This window comes from Ascidia mentula, chromosome 7 (assembly GCF_947561715.1).
Source record: "Ascidia mentula chromosome 7, kaAscMent1.1, whole genome shotgun sequence".
Classification (NCBI taxonomy): domain Eukaryota; kingdom Metazoa; phylum Chordata; class Ascidiacea; order Phlebobranchia; family Ascidiidae; genus Ascidia; species Ascidia mentula.
This window is the reverse complement of record NC_138572.1, coordinates 2,393,396-2,415,099: the sequence shown is the minus strand read 5'-3', so window position 1 is coordinate 2,415,099 and position 21,704 is coordinate 2,393,396. Positions and strand designations below refer to the sequence as shown.

Genomic DNA, 21,704 nt, shown 5'->3' with positions numbered 1-21,704 from the left:
CACATCGTCTATCTCGCCAACTGGGCAAACTCCTTCAGAACACTTTACGTCGTATTGTTAACTGTGCGTGTTGGTTCTAAAGTTTTACTCCAGACTGTATATTCGTTTCCTGCAGTAATAGCCTGTGCTTTGTGTTGGTGAGGAGCAATCTCGTCGCCGCAGTGGCCACGGGAGTATTCTGGCCTAAACGTACTATGTTGACGTACGAAAAACAGAAATTGAAACTGCCGGTGCTTGGGAGACGTAAACAGTGCTTGCCAATCTGCAATTCTAATTTTATCATGTGGGTTATGTGTTGACCAGTGCACAATCGCTCACTTTCCTTTTCTCTTAAAAGGCTATTTTCCGATACCTATTGAAATACAACCTGTGTCGTTGGTCTGCGCATTCTTACACCGATCGAAATTCGCGATTTTTTCCTTCCGAATAACGCTATGTCCTGTTTATTTGACAACACAGCTTAGCGAAAGCGTCGTCTAGTCTCTGCTTATGTTCAAAAACATTCTGCGGCAAGTGACGAAACCGTAACAACTATGTCAACATTAACTGTTTATGGTTCGTTGAATCCCAACCTTGAGGACCTGATGCGTAACAAATGTCAAAATTGCCGATTTGCTGCTTAGACCGCTGCAACCTAACACCGATTTTCCGCAATTTGACCTGTGTTCCACTTCTGCGGCGCCAAAACCCAAATCCAGGTGTGCCATCAATCACTGGGAATCCACTCAGTACGTGGCATGCTGTCAAAGAAGACAAAGTCAGCGTTGGTTCCGACTGTGTGTTCAGGGTTTAACACCACTTTAACGCGTTTGCATTATTGTTTGCCGTTTGCGTCTTAAACGCCACTGCAAAACCATGATGAGTTTGATCTCATTTTTCGCCCAGTGCGTTCCATTCATCAGTGGATGTTTTTCCAACCATGCCGAGGCAGGGAACCATTTGTGCCGCCTATTGTGTTTTGTACCGCGTCATTTGATAACCGGTTGAACTATGGTTGTACTCTTTGGGTACTGCGTAGTATTGTGACGCAAGTATTGATCATAGTTTCATGAGTTGATAAATTCCGATTTGTGACATTTTCCATTTTGAAGTTATTTGTTTCAAAAATACTTGCTTATTAACTGTGTGGAATAGGCATAGTATTTTATTCTGCGACAGGAAATTACTGCAATAGATTTGTATGTTGAAGCAAAAACCTCTTAATTTATGTCAGCAGATGTATTTAGAAAAATCGATTTCGCTTATCTAAGCATTATCCGTTTTTGATTTCTATTATTTTGAATGGAATTTTTGTAGAATTTGTATATACAAAATTGATGATGCTAAGATAAGCAAAATCGATTTTTCCAAAAAAAATCTGTTGGCATAAATTAGAGGATTGTTCCAAGACATAAGTTGTTTCAATTTAGACTCTGTGTAGGTATTTTGTTCACTGTATTGTTGTTGGATTTTCGCCCTCCTTTCGTGTTTAATACAACCGGTCTAGATGCTGGTTGCAGTCATTAATGGCGTTCGACAACGAAGTTTACAAGATTACTTCAAAGCATGTGCATAACACACATTTATCGCACGTTTTTCGAGTGGTAAACGCATGTTTGAAAGTCAGTTAAATTTCTCTGCGAACTCCTGGGATTTTGTACCCACCAACTATTCACGACCAGGTTTACTGCTTTGTCGCCAAATGTCACGACGGAAGCCTTCAACTTTTAACAGTGAGTCTGAAGATCGCCCGCTGGCGTATATTGATTCAGACTATTACTGCCCACTCGGTGGCAGCACTTATGGCATTGGTGTAATTTTGCAAACCTCACAACGCTCGGCCAATAATAAGTAAAGGTATTCGGGATTCGTGTCGCCGAGTACGTAAGTTCGAATAAAGTTGCAAATTGTAGATCAGTGATTCCACAAGCATTAGCTGGTTGTTCACCCAGTTCGGTTGGTAAAAAGAGAAGGAGGAAGGCTGCGGTTGTGGATATATCCGTAATAGTGTTTTAACTTAGCAAGATGATATGTAAAATAATTTATATCATTTAACTACAATGATTTTGCATTGGAACAATTGGGTGAAACTTTGCACGCAACCAATGCTTTGATTTCCGAACAACTAAAAAACCTCAAAGTACTAATTCGAATAATTTAAGGCCAATCACCTTAAAAAATCAATCATTTGCAAACAATCAACACATTTCATTTTACGATCAAACCCCGTATATTTGTATTTTCTTCTGTAAAGCGATCAGTCGTGGAAGCTATGAGTAAGGAATTATTGCAACATATTTTCTCACTGTACGAAAAATCCTTGCATGCATTGTAGTCTCCATCCTTGCTCCATTGGATTGCCTAATTTTGTTTTTCTAATTTGCTAAAATAGCATTTCACGATAGCAGTGCTGATTTTGTTCAGCAGTCATCGGTCCTTTGTTTACATGCGCAACCAAGCGTAAATTCGTACGATAACGGATTATGTGTACAGTGTCCTTTAACGGATGGTTCGGAACGAAAAGTTGTTCCTTTTACGTACGTAATCTGTCGATCCGTTTTCGGATGCGATTTACGCATGTTAACGCAATACGCATTCTGTGTACAGCAACCTTAACAGTAATCCGGCGAACCAAAGCGTTTTGTGATACTGAGCCCCCTGAAGGGTCGCAGTTGGTATGTCGGAAGATTTTGCAGAAATTGCATCACCGCGAACCCAACATCAAACCTGTCCGGAAATTCCAATGAGACAACATGCTGCCTGCAGGTCCTGTCGGAACAAAACTTAGATCTGTGCTGGTCGATGAGACCAAATCTGAAAGATCACATTGCGATCTGTTAGACCGAATACCGTGATCTATGAGATCACGTTGTGATCTGTTAGATTGAAAACCATGATCTAGGAGACCGAAAACTATGATCTGTTTATTTGTGGAAAGAGTCGCAAATGTATAGGGCGATATCAGACGAGGCAGTACCAAAGAGATTGCTGCGATTACGCGACAAAGGAGACTTAGTAGCGCAAGTTGAAAGACGAAAAGCAAGTGAGATAAATAGCAAAGGCGTCAGAAAGACAGGTGTAAATGTAAAAGAGTAGAAAGACCAAGTTTAAAACAAAATATAAACAAATATTCGAATTACGACAAGTCAAAAATTCCCACACCCCCTACTGAGCCCTTTGGTTTTGAATACGTGACATTGCGATATATAGTTTCCAAAACTTGCTGATAGGTCCGGTTCCTAATGGCTATAGTTAGCCCACTCTGTGGAGGCGCTAAACTTTCACACATCATAGAGAAAACAATCCGGTATAAAGTTCCACACATGACCTGCCTAATCCGTTTTTGTTGTTATAATGAGGCCCCATCTTCAAAGGAAGTTGTTGTTTTGCGGTTGTGAGTGGAGAATTCTGCGTGGGCATGTAACAGCTCCTGTTGCGCAAGGTCTCAGGTGATGCAACCGAATTTCAGCAGCTGAAACAAAGCAATTGTAGTTTGAAAAAATTCGAGACGCGTTGTACTTTCTTCGTCCATTTTGAAGGTTTTGTTAAATGGGCGTCGAGTTGTTTTCTGTTTTTTTTTCGCCATTTATGGCGCTTGGTCCCAATCAAGTGCATGGTTTACATACCTCGGTTTTATGTTTACACGGAGCCCAGGCATAAAACGTTGTTCTATGTTTTATATACCATGGTTTGGAAGCCCCATCGGGTTTCCAAATGTAACAGGTGCTGTATTTAGTCTATTGTTTGTGCCAGGTGGCTTTTCCTGTTGTAGTCTTGCATAACCTTTGTGTAGTGAATAACTGAAAGGTGTTGTCATCTTGTCCACGTCGGAGTTTTTTTTATCTTTCAATTATTTGTACAAGCCGCGGTTTGAAACAACACCAAACTATTGTGGGTTGCCCTTCAGTGGTAAATGGCGGTGGCAGTTTTTAGTTGCGTTCTTATGTGGATACTTTCGTATCTATATATTGTTTACGTCGGTTGCTTTCAAAGGCTTGTTTGATATCCTAATTCCTTTAGATTTGTGGTATTGGCAGCTTTTTAGCTGTACAAAAAAACGTGGATGGCCGATTACCACCAAACCATTTGCAACATTACCTCATCTTGTGTGCAAAGTATCTGGAGCTAAGTAGTCTAAATAACAAAGCCAAAGATATAATGCTGGTAAACGTTTCGAACTCATACAGGAACTCAAACTATGAGTTTGAATCGTTTACCAGGATTATGATGAACAGCATTCTAGCTTTGGCTTTTTTATTTATACCTCATCTTGTGTATGCCGCATTTCGTCTACGGTTTACTTCCGCTTGTCTTGTTGTGCATTGTTCCGTACCAAGGTAGCAGATTTGGCACCCGATTCGTTTAAACTGAAACGCAGGCTGAATTTCTCCCAGAATGTTGGAAACTACTTTCAAAATGTCGTTCTTCACTGTTTGTTGTATTTGACGGAACAACGTAGAAACAAGCGTTTGACTACAGGTATAAAAATAACCCACGAAATATAGGTTATACGAATGTATAGTTAGTTAGTGTACAACGAAATAGCACGCATTGCTGTTTGGGTTGCGCACACTTAGTTCAGGGTGAATGTCTAAGGGGGATTATCCCAAAAACCAGGGTGAATGTCTTAAGCCGGATGATCCCAAAAAGCATCTAAAACTGGAAACTTTTCATTCTTTAAATTACGCCCTCTGCACATTTGCAACGCATAAAATCAATACAATCAATGGGCGCATAATAGAAAAGTGATGTAAGTGCTAACACGGACAAATTAATATTTATTTCATTGACAAGCAAGCCAGGAGAGTAAATACAACCTAATTGACCAACGTGCTTCGTCACTCTTGACACGGACAAAGTAATATAGCGTGAATAAAAGGTCTTTGTTTCAAAAAAGCTTTGCAGTTTTATCAATCTACCCTGGGGGTTCAACTAGGTGTGAATTTTTTTGAAAATTTTGTTGAAAAAGGAACTGTACATTTGGATGTTAGGGTCTTTTGATTTTGATATAGTGCACATAGTTTCTCTTCTTAACATCTGATATATGCATAATATTTACGAACTAAATTTTCAGACAAGGTGGTTGCTTTGATATCTTTTTAATGGAACAAAAAAGGTTGCTTTGTGTGAATCGCTTTGTTTGGCAAAGCTGTGGACATTGCTGTTATTGCCAAATGACTTCGTCAATATTTTTTTCCGAAATCGCCGGTCTTGCCACGCCGGTGGTCTTATATTTAAGCTGCACTTTTCTGGCTTTTCCAAAACACTGTAATCTTTCGCGATTTGTTTGTCTTCGCATGAATTGATATGTATTTTTATACAGCTGAATTGCACCAACGCACCTGCATTCTCAAGTAAGTTCCCTTTGAACGGCTATGACGGAAATGCCGTCTTGTAAAATTCAACCGCTTATCGGTGGACACGGTGGAGAGTTTAATTTCCTCATCCCCAACGTACAGTTGCCCAAAAAAGGATACTATATACGTGCCTGCGAGTTGGACAAATAACCTCGCATAAATAATGTTCAGGTCTCTGTCCAGCCACACCTTGTACCGTGTGGTACGCAACAAAACGTGGCCCACACACATGGTCAGAACGTTTTAGTGTCACGTCGAACGCCAACACCCATTCCCAAACTTTTGTGTGGATTTCTATAAATAGGACCGCGAGGTAGTGCTGAACTATAGGTGTTTGTGCCAGTTCTGAACTTATTTATTTTACATTACGTCTGGTGTGCTTTGGGTTAGAACCTCTTTAAACTTATGACCACAAATCTCGTTGTTTGTGGACTATATAGAATAAAATAACACACAGTGTTTTCGTTGGGCCATCGTTAGTCATGGTCTGAGCCGACCAATGGCCGTGATTGTTGTTACGAGCGAAAAGATGTTTTTTCTGTGCTCATTATTCTTGTAGTCCATGGCTAAGCGGTTGTACAGTCATGTCGCTATTGTCCCGATGTTTAATTTTACTCTGGTACGTTTTGTTTGCATTTTGCTTGAGAAAGATGTGACAGCTAACGGAGGTCCAATCACAGCATATTTAAAGTTTTTTTGGTTCCACGATACGACAACCTTCCTCGCTGTGACGCCAAAAATGAAAAGGAAGGCGGCCATCACTTAAGGATTTTCACGAATTGTTTGTGTAGAGTTTCTAGTGAAGCGTAATTTCGCATGGCTAGTGAAATGTTAAAATTGTCAATAATCCTCGCATATATTGAAGAGAATTGCAGTGTGACGTGGCGTGCTGCTTTTTCAAAATAGCTTACAAATGCGTATGAAATGTTCACTTTCAGCAACGAATTCTCTTCAATCTCAGTGCATACCAGCTGGAATTGTGTTGTTATAAACCTACTCCTTTCTCACGTTTAGTTTCGAAACGGGGGGATTTGTTGCGTTTGTTCGCAGAAAGACACGGGGAAAAAGAGGAAGAACGCTGCCTTCTGCCTGTAGACTGCAGTGTGTCTTCTCAGTTGCCATTAGCTCATAAACTTGTCCTGCTTCAGCAATTTACAGGTTATTTGAAGTTTTGTTTCCGATTTTCGGGTGTTAATGCGCTACGTTTTTGCCATTTTTCTTGCTTTACAGGTTTAGGAAGAACAGGCAACGCAAGCAATAGCATGTGATAAAAGTTTACATTATGAATTAGCTCATGGTTTTTCGTTATTACTAATCCCGCAGTTGAAAGTATTGGTTACTCGTTTGCATTGTTACTTCAAAAGTTCTTGTAGCATATCCTGGCGCAGAATAGGTTTCTTATTTTAGTCTTTGCCGTTTGACGCATAAATTTTCCGAATATTTAACAATCGCCAATCATATTATTGTTTGCTTATCATATGATTATTGTGACACGGGGCCCGACGGCACTGTTTGAGCTTTGCTTGGTCATGGTGTTTCCACCTTGTTTTCTCTGTAAGGTTGCACCTAGTTTGGTGCCCAACGGAAGACAGTGATTGTATAGTCACCACAAAGTGGAAGTCTTTGCTTGGCTGTATGCAAAGTCGTCTGATAGTCGCACCAGCTGCACTGATTGGACCTTTGAGGTCGAAATAGTGGCCATCTGTCTGCAGCTTACGCAATTCATATAATTGTTGTTTTTCCTGTTATTAAAGGATGTGCATATTTTTAATAAGCAAGTGATATTACAGATTTCAATCGGACAAGATCATCGTAAGGCCATGGTCCGAATACGCCTTCTTCTGTATTTTCTACTTCAAGGTCTTTTGTTTGTCCAAACGCAATCTATCTATTTCGAGTTGAAGGATTGCCACGAACTTCCAGCTTATAAAAACTCAACTGCATACAAGAAAGCCAAGTGCACAGACCGCCTTCATGACATGCGCATGGAACCACTTAAAAGCAAAGGTATTTCAACCGACACAGTTTTGATTCCGAAACACTTTCGTTCTCAATCTGTTTAAAATTATGACATATACAAACTTTAAATAGGGTTGTTTTGCAGTTGTTATTTGATGAAGGAATGGTCTCTAATGAAGGCATACACTCACCTATTATGTTAATTCACTTAAAAAGACCACCATTTGTTTGTTTTGAAGATGACCTGAATTGGCTTCGGAAAAAAGGAAAACACGTACATTTCGGTGCTGTGGATGGACAAGAATGGTCGTGGACTTACAACAAATCTAAAAACATAAACAGGTTGTCCATCACTGCCTTCTTTAGGCCGAAGTAAGTGGCAAGTTATTCGATACCTGTTACCGTACATTCTTTTTCTATGCCAATTATCAGTTTTTTCTTTCATGAATATTTCCATGTTTTAGTTTAGAAACTCTTGTACCACCATCAGCAAACAAAAATTAATTTTGACGTAAAATTACTATTTAATCGCAAACAAATTGGCAACGACGAAATGTGTGAGGTGGTCGCTTATCATCACACCGCTTTGCGAATTAAAAAAAGTACGTAAATACCGCACAATATAAGTGTTGTTTTTTACAATATAAACAACTTGGTTCATTGCTTCGCTGTTTTTTTCACAAAACTTCATACTTACTTTCATATGAATCCTTTAGCTGTTATTTTTTTTAGTTGAGTCACGAAACACAAATGCCTTTCTTCCAAGTATGTCTCATTGGAAACTTTAAATTAAAAACTCGCCAAAAAAATAACTGAAATTTATGGTCTGCAAATAAATTACTCGAACATCAGCATTATAAACCACATGGTTGGCCCCAAAATTGAGCAAAAAGCGACACTGCTGATACAATTATTTATCGAATTTACTGTCAATTAGTTCAATATCGAAATACACATTGGAAATTCTATGTGTAGGGGCAAGAAAAACGGAGTGCCTGTTTCCACTTGCTGTCGTGTGCGTTTGAAACGTAGGAAATGCAGAATTAACGTTGATCAGACTGGAGATTTCTTCCCAGGGCTTTCGTACAGGGGGGAATGGCTTGTTTCTGCCAAACCATTCTTGGAATATTATCCTTCGGATAAAACTGTCGGTAAGATTTCTTTTTCTGCTTTCAAAAGCGAATTCAATTGTGCATGACTAAACGCCGGTTATTAAATTTTACGTGATTGTATTTGTTTCAAACGAAAAACAGAGCGAAAAACTTTTAAAATTTTCTCGTTAAAGTTCCATGTTATGTTTTTGTAGGAACAGAAAAACCGGTGACTTCCAAACCCCCACTCCGTAAATGTTATGTAGAGAAAAAAACATACATGGAATTTTGCCTCATCATAGAGGAAACCACGGGTATTATGCGTGCAATCCAACGCAAAATTAAAACTTACTCAACGAACGAAAATGATCGCAATAATGACGCTGTAAGGAGTATGGGTCACCTCTGTACCTACGAGCTCCCCGAAGGTAATTAATGGTGTTCAAATAGTTTTAAAATATGAAGAAGCTTGAAAATTTGTCGTGGGGAATCAATATGTTCGATTCAAAGATATCCAAAAATACTAAAAATTCGCCTGCCATTTTTTGACTATTTTTGGAGGTTAAGAAAATAACAGAAGAGCTTACCGAAAAGGTTATGTTTTCTGTGCAGTCGTTGTTCGAAGAAATGGCGCCAAGTTGCTGGACAGAACACACGTCAACCAGTTCTTCAACCGTACCGTTTACGACATCACTCAGTATTGGCGGAAAGTTGTTAAAAACAAGACATGCACAGAACATGAGCTCCCATTAAATTCAAACTTCACATTTGCAACTGCACCGAAACACATGCTTTGTTATTTCTTTGAGCGTTCGGATGGTGAGCACTACTGTATGGCAGGCCACGGTAAGTCCCTTAGCGTTTTGCTCAGATTTAAAGCATGGGTTCGCCAAACTTTTTTTTGCAAATGTCCGCATTGCCGTTTAATACTAGACTATTTTTACCTAATCGGTCTCCTTGTTCAAGCAATAATTCCTAATTTCATTGCCGAAAATCAGGATTTTGCCAACGTAACAAAACTACCTATAAAGAGATGCTTCAACATGTCAAAATGTCGATGTATCTATTTTCTCTGCCGCTGTGGCCAAATAAATTTAACGAATTTGTTTTACAACAACTTGGTGCGTTTAGGATTGTCGTAAAAGTATGAATTAGGAGTATTTTGGAGAAAATGTCAAAGATGCTTACGGAATCAGCCTAAGCAGGTCGATGGCGGCGGACCTGTCGTCAAATCAAGATGTTATATTTCTGAGGCTCCGAAATGAACCTTATTAACACCCTGGTGACGATCGTCCTTTACTCCTTTTGAGTCGCAGGAACATAATTAGGAGCAGTATTCAACATATATACGTTTTTAGCACTAAGCAATTTTCATTTTCGACAGAAACGGGTTTATCGCCCGTATCGCGATCAAGGAATCTTGACGATCAGCACGGAGTGGCCACTTCCACCCTTTTGGTTTTTGTTGGAGTCGCTTTTTCAACCGTTTTGACTTTGTCCATTCTTGCCCTGTGGCCACGGATCAAAGACCGTCTACGAAAACTCTACTCTGTTCCACCAGAATTGGTAAGTCCAGTCGATAAGTTATTTGTGTTTTTGCCAAAAGAAAAAAATCTTCCAGTGGATTGGGTACGGTTAATGTCGGCACAAATATAAGTCGCTATAAATAGGATTTACGATCAGACTCTCAACATTAAATCGCCAAATGAAACAACTTCCTTTAAAAATAATCGCCAATAAATTTCATACCTTAGGCAGGTTTTTTTGGCGCAGAAACTGACGATTCCGTCAAGGCGAAACTAATATTTCTGTGATATTTTAAAACAAAAAATTACACTGACGTTGATAGTTTAACGCTTTTTGTGAGTGATTTTGGAAGTTCATAACGCATTAATTCAAAGTTATCACAGATAAATTTGCGTCCACTGCGCCATTTCCGTTGTTGGACCGTTATCTTAATCACGCCTCCGCCACATTGCCTATGCAAAGGGGCCATAATATTTTATGTTGTTTTTCAGCAAAACGTTCTAAAGGAAACTGGTAAAACTATCGAGAGCGAAGAGCCGAGGTTTCCCATCTCAGAACAAGAAGAAAAATTTGAGTCCATTCCGTTCGTCAAACCAGGTACTTCCGGTTGTCATAGGCAGTTTACTTTCAAGTAGCTGTAACGTACTGGCTTTTATTAAAAACGGTGTCATATTGCTAACACGTGTAAATTTATATTTAAACAACTAGCGATCCAATGACCACATTAGCTTTTCCTTTAGTTTTGGGCACGTAATTGGGTTTAACAAAACACTGATGTTGCAATATAAAGGTGAAAAGAACACGATAAACGTTTTCCCTTGCCTGGGTATAAAATGTGGGGTCGTCACTCGACCTGATAACGTAGGGACGCCGTCGGCGGTGATTTCGATTCTGGTGCCCAATCGTTGTCATTTTAATGTATTGCGAGTTAGCATTTACAAATAGCCTCATATTGCTGCAAAAGTCTCCCGTATCTTTTGGTTAAAACTTTTGTGAAGTTTGGGGAATGTGCGAAGTCGTTACGTGGTAAAATGTTTGGCAAACCGACTAATTTTCTGACATGCTGCTTCAACGACAACTGAAATTTTTTTTAGACATACTAAAAAAATAATAATAAACCCCATGAACCAAACAAATTATGTTGCTCTTAATGGCGCACAGACACAGTATTTTCGGTCACCATGCGAGCAAATCAATATTCAGTTCCAAAATAAGACCCTGCACGCGCGAATTCTCCGAAATAGTGAAGCAAATTGTGGCTTCGATCTTTCGTTACCGCAACATTCTACAATACAAAACAACATGGAAAATATGTCATTTGCCATTTGGCTTGTACGGTCGATGGATGTTGTTGATTTGAAAGATTTAGTTTATTCTGTTTCATCACGTTGTCGTTGTTAACGTTATTTCGCAAAGATAAAACTAATTTAAAGACAAAACAAACCTTTTGCATTATAGCGCGAAAGTTCGGTTTCCTCTGATATATACCATGACCAATACGTAGATCCTCGTCTGCGCTGTGTATTTGGGTCAGTTTGAAAAGCAGTTACACTCGTATTAAACTTTTGTCGGCTAAGCCTGATGTTGCTGAACGTATGCTGTGGTATTCACAGATTCGCCAATCAAGTCTGTCACGGACATCTTTGCCAACCCAGAGAAACAAGATTCTGATAGCGACGGTGGCTCGTTAACAGGTGAGACATAGAGTTCAAGCGGTTTGGTAACTGGGAATGTGTTATAACTCCTGCAAGTTATCGAACGTGCAAAAACAAAAACTTTACGCATGGCGTCACTGGTTCTGTTGTATAAGCGGTACCTTTTGGTTCACCACAAGTATCGTTGTACACATAGTCCCGGATTATCAAATTTTAAACAACTTTTTTAATTTCTTTTAAACTGCAGGTGTAGCAAGTATGGCGAGCATGCCCAGTTGGCGCATTTCTTTGCTATGTAACTTTTTCGCGCCATTCGATTTTTTACAAATGCAACTTGATGCCATGTTGCTGATTCAGATTCGCTTTTGCACTGCCGTGAGCAAACCTGATCATGTTAAATGCGAATAAATTATTTTTTTAAGCTGCGATAATTAACATTTACATGAAATGGCAATGATGACTTTTTATGCAGAAGAAGGCTATATCTCCGGATATCAGACGAACCCATTCTCGGGTGGATACACTGACGGTTTAGAAAGTGGGGATTCGTACATGAGTAACTTCGGCCCGACGTCTTCTGCGTTGAGCTTTCCCGGGAGCAGCTTCTCGCAAAATTTCAGTTATTCTGGAATTTCTGACGACACTGGAAGAGGTACTTACAGCGGCCAAAGCGAACACAGCGGCCATGCAGCTCCTGTGACCAGGAATCGAGAAACTAATTCATTTAGGTTTAAGCCGTCGGTGTCCCAACGCACTGAGAAAGTTATGTCCAACCCCGACGTAGTATTTCTATCGGCGGATAAAGATAAAACGAGCGATTTCCCACAGCCTGGTACGGAAATATCTCAATTTCCCCATGATTGTGATGTTCACTCGGTAGCTACCGGGTACATCTGTGGTGACCACTAACTTTTTATGTAAGAATCCAAACAGGACAGCGATTTTATATAATGTAGCGGTGTTTTTTTAAGAAGCAGTGTTTGCGTATAAGAAGACGAACAGTTGAAAGACGGCTTGTAAATAGTGTTCTGTACGATCATGAACAAACGCAATCTGTCTCCTCTATAGCTCTGTAGTACCGTGCATGTTTTACCTCTTAGCTTTACGATTTGTATATATTGGTATTGGATTTTGGTATTCTATTAATGTTTTTATGTAATTCAACGTCAACACTCATAAATTTAACGTATAAGTTTGTTTGGTCGAAGCAGAATTGTCGCACTGGGCAGTTTTTGCCTAAATGTGCAGTTGTACCTGTACCCACATATAATTGCGTCGGGTTTATGGGCTTATACGACGAGAAAAAAAAATGGAATTATACCTTTGTCCCATTGTCTTCGGCCCTGTTTTTCTAAACGCTGTTTTCCTTTAAGAAATTCTGTTTCGCTAAACAGCGTTATCAGTATATTGTAATTGTAAAGTTTCCACCTGTGTTACGCAAAACAAATGGCTTTCTTTTGGAAAAAGGTGGATTTTAGGAAAACAAAATATCGAATGCTGTTGCTCTTTCTTCAATTGCACATTTTTTTTTTATTTGTGACAACTACTATCGTTAGATGTTGGTCTTTAACAGAGGCAAGTATCCTGTTCCACATGCATTCCAAAGAAATCGGCGAACTTGTGTGCTCACCTAACCCCCGCGCCGTAACGAAGATGCTGCTTTGTAATTTATGCCTACGCCGCCCATATCGACCTTTGCAACTGCTAACTATTTTTGCCGCTCTTACGCTCCTCATATTCGGGCTCTTTTCTGTTATAGACGATGCATATACCCTACAGTCAGCCTCAAACTTTCTCTAATGAGGTCATTCTATCTCTAAGCTGAAATAAAATACCCTTGTGAAAGCTTGTTTCTTAACTTGTCTTTTAGCATTTTCGGCCTGCATCTCATGTGAAAACATCTATGAATTTTTTCGGTGTTTCCTCCGATGTAGGTTACGGTGTGTTTGTTCGTTGGCAAAGCGTGCACGCCATTAATATTGACTTTGGGACTTTGGGAAAAAACAAACTTTTCATTGTAGAAATTAGAGGACAAAAAAACAATAGTTCAAAGTGGCATACAAACATAACACCTTTCCTCGTTTTGTGGTAACTTAATTGATTTTACAATACAATAATCTGTATCAGTCTTTTGACACTAATCTGCACTTCTCTGCTTATGGCACGACCAAAATTAAAAATACCAAAGCAAAACGCAAACCCCAACTCGGTCCTCAAGATTTCCTTTCCTTTAATCCCTATCAACAGACGTAAAAAGTGCAATCGTGTTGGTGTAAATCGTAGATGCTTGGGATCATCTGAAGGTTGCGCTTGTTGAATCATCGTATGTCTTGTTTATGATCCGTCGCTTTTTCAATGATGTAATTTCCAACCACCAAATTGTCGTGACAATTATAAGCGCTTTTACCGATATAACAGCCCACAAATGCTATTGAAACTTTTCAGTAGCTAGTCGCCGTAAATTAAAGGATTGTTGGGTCCTGGCGGTTTGTTTATCTTCAAGGTCAAAATACATCATCATTTTTATGCTGTTACACGCAAACGGATATGAAATTCCACTTCAATAGACTAATAATTATTAACGAAATTGATTTTCTAAATACACCTGCTTACATAAATTAGAGCTGTGTTTCTCAAACTTTTTTGCTGTACCGCCCCCCAAACACCTTAGTCATTTAACAACAGACAAAAAATCCTCACGTGGCGAGTGAAATGTTAAAATTGTCAATAATCCTCGCACATATTGAAGAGAAATGCAGTGTGACGTGGCTTGCTGCTTTTTCGAAATAGCTTACAAATGCGTCTGAAATGTTCGCTTCCAGAAACGAATTCTCTGCAAACTCAGTGCATACCCGCTGGAATTGTGTTGTTATGAACCTACTTCTCTCTCACGTTTAGTTTCGAAACGGGGGGATTTGTTGCGTTTGTTCGCAGAAAGACACGGGGAAAAAGAGGAAGAACGCTGCCTTCTGCCTGTAGACTGCAGTGTGTCTTCTCAGTTGCCATTAGCTCATAAACTTGTCCTGCTTCAGCAATGTACAGGTTATTTGAAGTTTTGTTTCCGATTTTCGGGTGTTAATGCGCTACGTTTTTGGCATTTTTCTTGCTTTACAGATTTAGGAAGAACAGGTGATAAAAGTTTACATTGTGAATTAGCTCATGGTTTTTCGTTATTACCAATCCCGCAGTTTAAAGTATTGGTAATTCGTTTGCATTATTACTTCAAAGTTCTTGTAGCATATCCTGGCGCAGAATAGGTTTCTTATTTTAGTCTTTGCCGTTTGACGCATAAAATTTTTCCAAATATTTAACAATAGCCAATCATATTATTGTTTGCTTATCATATGATTATTGTGACACGGGGACCGACGGCACTGGTTGAGCTTTGCTTGGTCATGGTGTTTCCACCTTGTTTTCTCTGTAAGGTTGCACCTAGTTTGGTGCCCAATGGAAGACAGTGATTGTATAGTCACCACAAAGGAAGTCTTTTCTTGGCTGTATGCAAAGTCGTCTGGTAGTCGCACCAGCTGCACTGATGGACCTTTCAGGTCGAAATAATGGCCATCTGTCTGCAGCTTACGCAATTTATATTATTGTTGTTTTTCCTGTTATTAAAGGATGTGCATATTTTTAATAAGCAAGCGATATTACAGATTTCAATCGGACAAGATCATCGTAAGGCCATGATCCGAATAAGCCTTCTTCTGTATTTTGTACTTCAAGGTATTTTGTTTGTCCAAACGCAAGCTAGCTATTTCGAGTTGAAGAATTGCCACGACCTTCCAGCTTATAAAAACTCAATTGCATGCAAGAAAGCCATGTGCACAGACCGCCTTCATGACTTTACAATGGAACCACTTCAAAGCAAAGGTATTTCAACCGACACAGTTTTGATTCCGAAACTCTAACGTTCTCAATCTTTTTAAAATTATAACGTTTACAAACTTTAAATAGGGTTGTTTTACAGTTGTTATTTGATGAAGAAATGGTCTCTTATGAAGGCATACGCTCACCTATTATGTTAATTCACTTAAAAAGACCACCATTTGTTTATTTTGAAGGTGACCTGAAGTGGCTGACGAAAAAAGAAAAACACGTACATTTCGGTGCTGTGGAGGGACAAGAATGGTCGTGGACTTACAACAAATTTAAAAACAGAAACAGGTTGTCCATCACTGCCTTCTTTAGGCCAAAGTAAGTGGCAAGTTATTCGATACCTGTTACCGTACATTCCTTTTCTATGCCAATTATCAGTTTTTTCTTTCATGAATATTTCCATATTTTAGTTTAGAAACTCTTGTATTCCTACACTTCACCATCAGCAAACAAAATAAAATTTTGACGTAAAATTACTATTTAATCGCAAACAAATTGGCAACGACGAAATGTGTGAGGTGGTCGCTTATCATCACACCGCTTTGCGAATTAAAAAAAGTACGTAAATACCGCACAATATAAGTGTTGTTTTTTCCAATATAAACAACTTGGTTCATTGCTTCGCTGTTTTTTTCACAAAACTTCATACTTACTTTCATATGAATGTTTTAGCTGTTTTTTTAGTTGAGTCACGAAACACAAATGCCTTTCTTCCAAGTATGTCTCATTGGAAACTTTAAATTAAAAACTCGCCAAAAAAATAACTGAAATTTATGGTCTGCAAATAAATTACTCGAACATCAGCATTATAAACCACATGGTTTGCCCCAAAATAGAGCAAAAAGCGACACTGCTGATACAATTATTTATCGAATTTACTGTCAATTAGTTCAATATCGAAATACACATTGGAAATTCTATGTGTAGGGGCGAGAAAAACGGAGTGCCGGTTTCCACTTGCTGTCGTGTGCGTTTGAAACGTGGGAAATGCAGAATTAACTTTGATCAGGCTGGAGATTTCTTCCCAGGGCTTTCGTACAGGGGGGAATGGCTTGTTTCTGCCAAACCATTCTTGGAATATTACCCTTCGGATAAAACCGTCGGTAAGATTTCTTTTTCTGCTTTCAAAAGCGAATTCAATTGTGCATGACTAAACGACCGGTTATTAAATTTTACGTGATTGTATTTATTTTAAACGAAAAACACAGCGAAAAAATTTTAAAATTCCATGTTATGTTTTTATAGGAACAGAAAAACCGGTGACTCCCAAACCCCCACTCCGTAAATGTTATGTAGAGAAGAAAACATACATGGAATTTTGCCTCATCATAGAGGAAACCACGGGTATCATGCGTACAATCCAACGCAAAATTAAAACTTACTCAACGAACGAAAATGATCGCAATAATGACGCTATATGGAGTATGGGTCACCTCTGGACCTACGAGCTCCCCGAAGGTAATTAATGATGTTCAAATAGTTTTAAAATATGAAGAAGCTTGAAAATTTGTCGTGGGGAATCAATATGTTCGATTGAAAGATATCCAAAAATACTAAAAATTCGCCTGCCATTTTTTGACTATTTTTGGAGGTTAAGAAAATAACAGAAGAGCTTACCGAAAAGGTTATGTTTTCTGTGCAGTCGTTGTTCGAAGAAATGGCGCCAAGTTGCTGGACAGAACACACGTCAACCAGTTCTTCAACCGTACCGTTTACGACATCACTCAGTATTGGCGGAAAGTTGTAAAAAACAAGACATGCACAAAACATGAGCTCCCATTAAATTCAAACCTCACATTTGCAACTGCACCGAAACACATGCTTTGTTATTTCTTTGAGCGTTGTGATGGCGAGCACTACTGTATGGCAGGCCACGGTAAGTCCCTTAGCGTTTTGCTCAGATTTAAAGCATGGGTTCGCCAAACTTTTTTTACCTAATCGGTCTCCTTGTTCAAGCAATAATTCCTAATTTCATTGCCGAAAATCAGGATTTTGCCAACGTAACAAAAGTACCTATAAAGAGATGCTTCAACATGCCAAAATGTCGATGTATCTATTTTCTCTGCCGCTGTGGCCAAAGAAATTTAACGAATTTGTTTCACAACAACTTGGTGCGTTTAGGATTGTTGTAAAAGTATGAATTAGGAGTATTTTGGAGAAAATGTCAAAAATGCTTACGGAATCAGCCTAAGCAGGTCGATGGCCGGCGGACCTGTCGTCAAATCAATATGTTATATTTCTGAGGCTCCGAAATGAACCTTATTAACACACTGGTGACGATCGTCCTTTACTCCTTTTGAGTCGCAGGAACATAATTAGGAGCAGTATTCAACATATATACGTTTTTAGCACTAAGCTATATTCATTTTCGACAGAAACGGGTTTATCGCCCGTATCGCGATCAAGGAATCTTGACGATCAGCACGGAGTGGCCACTTCCACCCTTTTGGTTTTTGTTGGAGTCGTTTTTTCAACCGTTTTGACTTTGTCCATTCTTGCCCTGTGGCCACGGATCAAAGACCGTCTACGAAAACTCTACTCTGTTCCACCTGAATTGGTAAGTCCAATCAATAAGTTATTTGTGTTTTTGCCAAAAGAAAAAAATCTTCCAGTGGATTGGGTATGGTTAATGTCGGCACAAATAAAAGCTATGAATAGGATTTACGATCAGACTCTCAACATTAAATCGCCAAATGAAACAACTTCCTTTAAAAAAAATCGCCAGTAAAGTTCATACCTTAGGCAGGTTTTTTTTGGCGCAGAAACTGACGATTCCGTCAAGGCGAAACTAATATTTCTGTGATATTTTTAAACAAAAAATCACACTGACGTTGATAGTTTAACGCTTTTTGTGAGTGATTTTGGAAGTTCATAACGCATTAATTCAAAGTTATCACAGATAAATTTGCGTCCACTGCGCCATTTCCGTTGTTTGACCGTTATCTTAATCATGCCGCTGCCACATTGCCTATGCAAAGGGGCCATAATGTTTTATGTTTTTTTTTCAGCAAAACGTTCTAAAGGAAACTGGTAAAACTATCGAGAGCGAAGAGCCGAGGTTTCCTATCTCGGAAAAAGAAGAAAAATTTGCCGAGTCCATTCCGTTCGTCAAACCAGGTACTTCCGGTTGTCATAGGCAGTTTACTTTCAAGTAGCTGTAACGTACTGGCTTTTATTAAAAACGGTGTCATATTGGTAACACGGGTAAATTTATATTTAAACAATTAGCGATCCAATGGCCACATTAGCTTTTCCTTTAGTTTTGGGCACTTGAACAAAACACTGATGCTGCAATATTATGGTGAAAAGAACATGTTCAACGTTTTCCCTTGTCTGTGTATAAAATGCGGGGTCGCCACTCGCCTTGATAACGTAAGGACGCCGTTGGCGGTGATTTCGATTCTGGTGCCCAATCGTTGTCATTTTAATGTATTGCGAGTTAGCATTTACAAATAGCCTCATATTGCTGCAAAAGTCTCCCGTATCTTTTGGTTAAAACTTTTGTGAAGTTTGGTTAATGTGCGAAGGCGTTGCGTGGTAAAATTTTTGGCAAACCAACTAATTTTCTGACATGCTGCTTCAACGACAACCGAAAAAATTTTTTAGACATACTAAAAAAAATAATATTAAACCGCATGAACAAACAAATTATGTTGCTCTTAATGGCGCACAGACACAGTATTTTCGGTCACCATGCGAGCAAATCAATATTCAGTTCCAAAATAAGACCCTGCACGCGCGAATTCTCCGAAATAGTGAAGCAAATTGTGGCTTCGATCTTTCGTTACCGCAACATTCTACAATACACAACAACATGGAAAATATGTCATTTGCCATTTGACTTGTACGGTCGATGGATGTTGTTGATTTGAAAGATTTAGTTTATTCTGTTTCATCACGTTGTCGTTGTTAACGTTATTTCGCAAAGATAAAACTAATTTAAAGACAAAACAAACCTTTTGCATTATAGCGCGAAAGTTCGGTTTCCTCTGATATATACCATGACCAATACGTAGATCCTCGTCTGCGCTGTGTATTTGGGTCAGTTTGAAAAGCAGTTACACTCGTATTAAACTTTTGTCGGCTAAGCCTGATGTTGCTGAACGTATGCTGTGGTATTCACAGATTCGCCAATCAAGTCTGTCACGGACATCTTTGCCAACCCAGAGAAACAAGATTCTGATAGCGACGGTGACTCGTTAACAGGTGAGACATAGAGTTTAAGCGGTTTGGTAACTGGGAATGTGTTATAACTCCTGCAAGTTATCGAACGTACAAAAACTTTACGCATGGCGTCACTGGTTCTGTTGTTTAAGCGGTACCTTTTGGTTCACCACAAGTATCGTTGTACACATAGTCCCGGATTATCAAATTTTAAACAACTGTTTTAATTTTTTAAAACTTTTAAACTGCAGGTGTAGCAAGTATGGCGAGCATGCCCAGTTGGCGCATTTCTTTGCTATGTAACTTTTTCGCGCCATTCGATTTTTTACAAATGCAACTTGACGCCATGTTGCTGATTCAGATTCGCTTTTGCACTGCCGTGAGCAAACCTGATCATGTTAAATGCGAATAAATTATTTTTTTAAGCTGCGATAATTAACATTCACATGAAATGGCAATGATGACTTTTTGTGCAGAAGAAGGCTATATCTCCGGATATCAGACGAACCCATTCTCGGGTGGATACACTGACGGTTTAGAAAGTGGGGGTTCGTACATGAGTAACTTCGGCCCGACGTCTTCTGCGTTGAGCTTTCCCGGGAGCAACTTCTCGCAAAATTTCAGTTATTCTGGAATTTCTGACGACACTGGAAGAGGTACTTACAGCGGCCAAAGCGAACACAGCGGCCATGCAGCTCCTGTGACCAGGAATCGAGAAAATAATTCATTTAGGTTTAAGCCGTCGGTATCCCAACGCACTGAGAAAGTTATGTCCAACCCCGACGTAGTATTTCTATCGGCGGATAAAGATTATACGAGCGATTTCCCACAGCCTGGTACGGAAATATCTCAATTTCCCCATGATTGTGATGCTCACTCGGTGGCTACCGGGTACATCTGTGTTGACCACTAACTTTTTATGTAAGGATCCAAACAGGACAGCGATTTTATTAAGAAGCAGTGTTTGCGTAAGAAGACGAACAGTTGAAAGACGGCTTGTAAATAGTGTTCTGTACGATCATAAACAAAAGCAATCTGTCTCCTCTATAGCTCTGTAGTACCGTGCATGTTTTACCTCTTAGCTTTACGATTTGTATATATTGGTATTGGATTTTGGTATTCTATTAATGTTTTTATGTAATTCAACGTCAACACTCATAAATTTAACGTATAAGTTTGTTTGGTCGAAGCAGAATTGTCGCACTGGGCAGTTTTTGCCTAAATGTGCAGTTGTACCCGTACCCACATATAATTGCGTCGGGTTTATGGGCTTATACGACGAGAAAAAGAAAATGGAATTATACCTTTGTCCCATTGTCTTCGGCCCTGTTTTTCTAAACGCTGTTTTTCTTCAAAGAAATTCTGTTTCGCTAAACAGCGTTATCAGTATATTGTAATTGTAAAGTTTCCACCTGTGTTACGCAAAACAAATGGCTTTCTTTTGGAAAAAGGTGGATTTTAGGAAAACAAAATATCGAATGCTGTTGCTCTTTCTTCAATTGCACATTTTTTTTTATTTGTGACAACTACTATCGTTAGATGTTGGTCTTGAACAGAGGCAAGTATCCTGTTCCACATGCATTCCAAAGAAATCGGCGAACTTGTGTGCTCACCTACCCCCGCGCCGTAACGAAGATGCTGCTTTGTAATTTATGCCTACGCCGCCCATATCGACCTTTGCAACTGCTAACTATTTTTGCCGCTCTTACGCTCCTCATATTCGGGTTCTTTTCTGTTATAGACGATGCATATACCCTACAGTCAGCCTTAAACTTTCTCTAATGAGGTCATTCTATCTCTAAGCTGAAATAAAATACCCTTGTGAAAGCTTGTTTCTTAACTTGTCTTTTAGCATTTTCGGCCTGCATCTCATGTGAAAACATCTATGAATTTTTTCGGTGTTTCCTCCGATGTAGGTTACGGTGTGTTTGTTCGTTGGCAAAGCATGCACGCCATTAATATTGACTTTGGGACTTTGGGAAAAAACAAACTTTGCATTGTAGAAATTAGAGGACAAAAGAACAATAGTTCAAAGTGGCATACAAACATAACACCTTTCCTCGTTTTGTGGTAACTTAATTGATTTTACAATACAA

At 39.2% G+C, this 21,704-nt stretch overlaps 2 protein-coding genes across 6 annotated transcripts in view; both read left to right on the top strand.

The window, feature by feature from the left end:
- LOC145908390 (uncharacterized) overlaps positions 1-20,546 on the top strand; it is a 36,855-nt gene extending 16,309 nt beyond the window's left edge. For 2 of the 5 annotated variants that reach the window (XM_082995661.1, XM_082995660.1), the window contains exons 5-13: positions 7,127-7,343; positions 7,535-7,667; positions 8,271-8,446; positions 8,602-8,814; positions 8,999-9,232; positions 9,771-9,952; positions 18,453-18,561; positions 19,570-19,650; positions 20,085-20,546. In XM_082995661.1, coding sequence (XP_082851787.1) covers positions 7,157-7,343; positions 7,535-7,667; positions 8,271-8,446; positions 8,602-8,814; positions 8,999-9,232; positions 9,771-9,952; positions 18,453-18,561; positions 19,570-19,650; positions 20,085-20,521 — 1,752 coding nt within the window. In that variant the 5' untranslated portion in view covers positions 7,127-7,156 and the 3' untranslated portion in view covers positions 20,522-20,546. Of the gene's footprint in view, positions 1-2,788; positions 6,495-7,126; positions 7,344-7,534; positions 7,668-8,270; positions 8,447-8,601; positions 8,815-8,998; positions 9,233-9,770; positions 9,953-10,404; positions 10,511-11,526; positions 11,608-12,040; positions 13,396-18,452; positions 18,562-19,569; positions 19,651-20,084 lie in introns of those variants that run through there. The other 3 variants (XM_082995662.1, XM_082995664.1, XM_082995663.1) reach the window with 3 other exon arrangements.
- On the top strand, positions 15,417-18,074 carry LOC145908736 (uncharacterized). Its single transcript, XM_082996065.1, has 7 exons — positions 15,417-15,438; positions 15,630-15,762; positions 16,372-16,547; positions 16,690-16,902; positions 17,087-17,320; positions 17,820-18,001; positions 18,057-18,074. The coding sequence occupies exons 1-7, from the start codon at positions 15,417-15,419 to the stop codon at positions 18,072-18,074; spliced, it is 978 nt and encodes a 325-aa protein (XP_082852191.1).
- Positions 20,547-21,704: the final 1,158 nt, after the last annotated feature.

Excerpts from the sequence above, each read along its gene's own strand:
- LOC145908736 (XM_082996065.1), top strand. The coding sequence starts at position 15,417 with ATGGAACCACTTCAAAGCAAAG. Across the intron at positions 16,548-16,689 it reads CCCTTCGGATAAAACCGTCG|GAACAGAAAAACCGGTGACT; the intron begins GTAAGATTTCTT and ends ATGTTTTTATAG. Across the intron at positions 16,903-17,086 it reads GACCTACGAGCTCCCCGAAG|TCGTTGTTCGAAGAAATGGC; the intron begins GTAATTAATGAT and ends TTTTCTGTGCAG.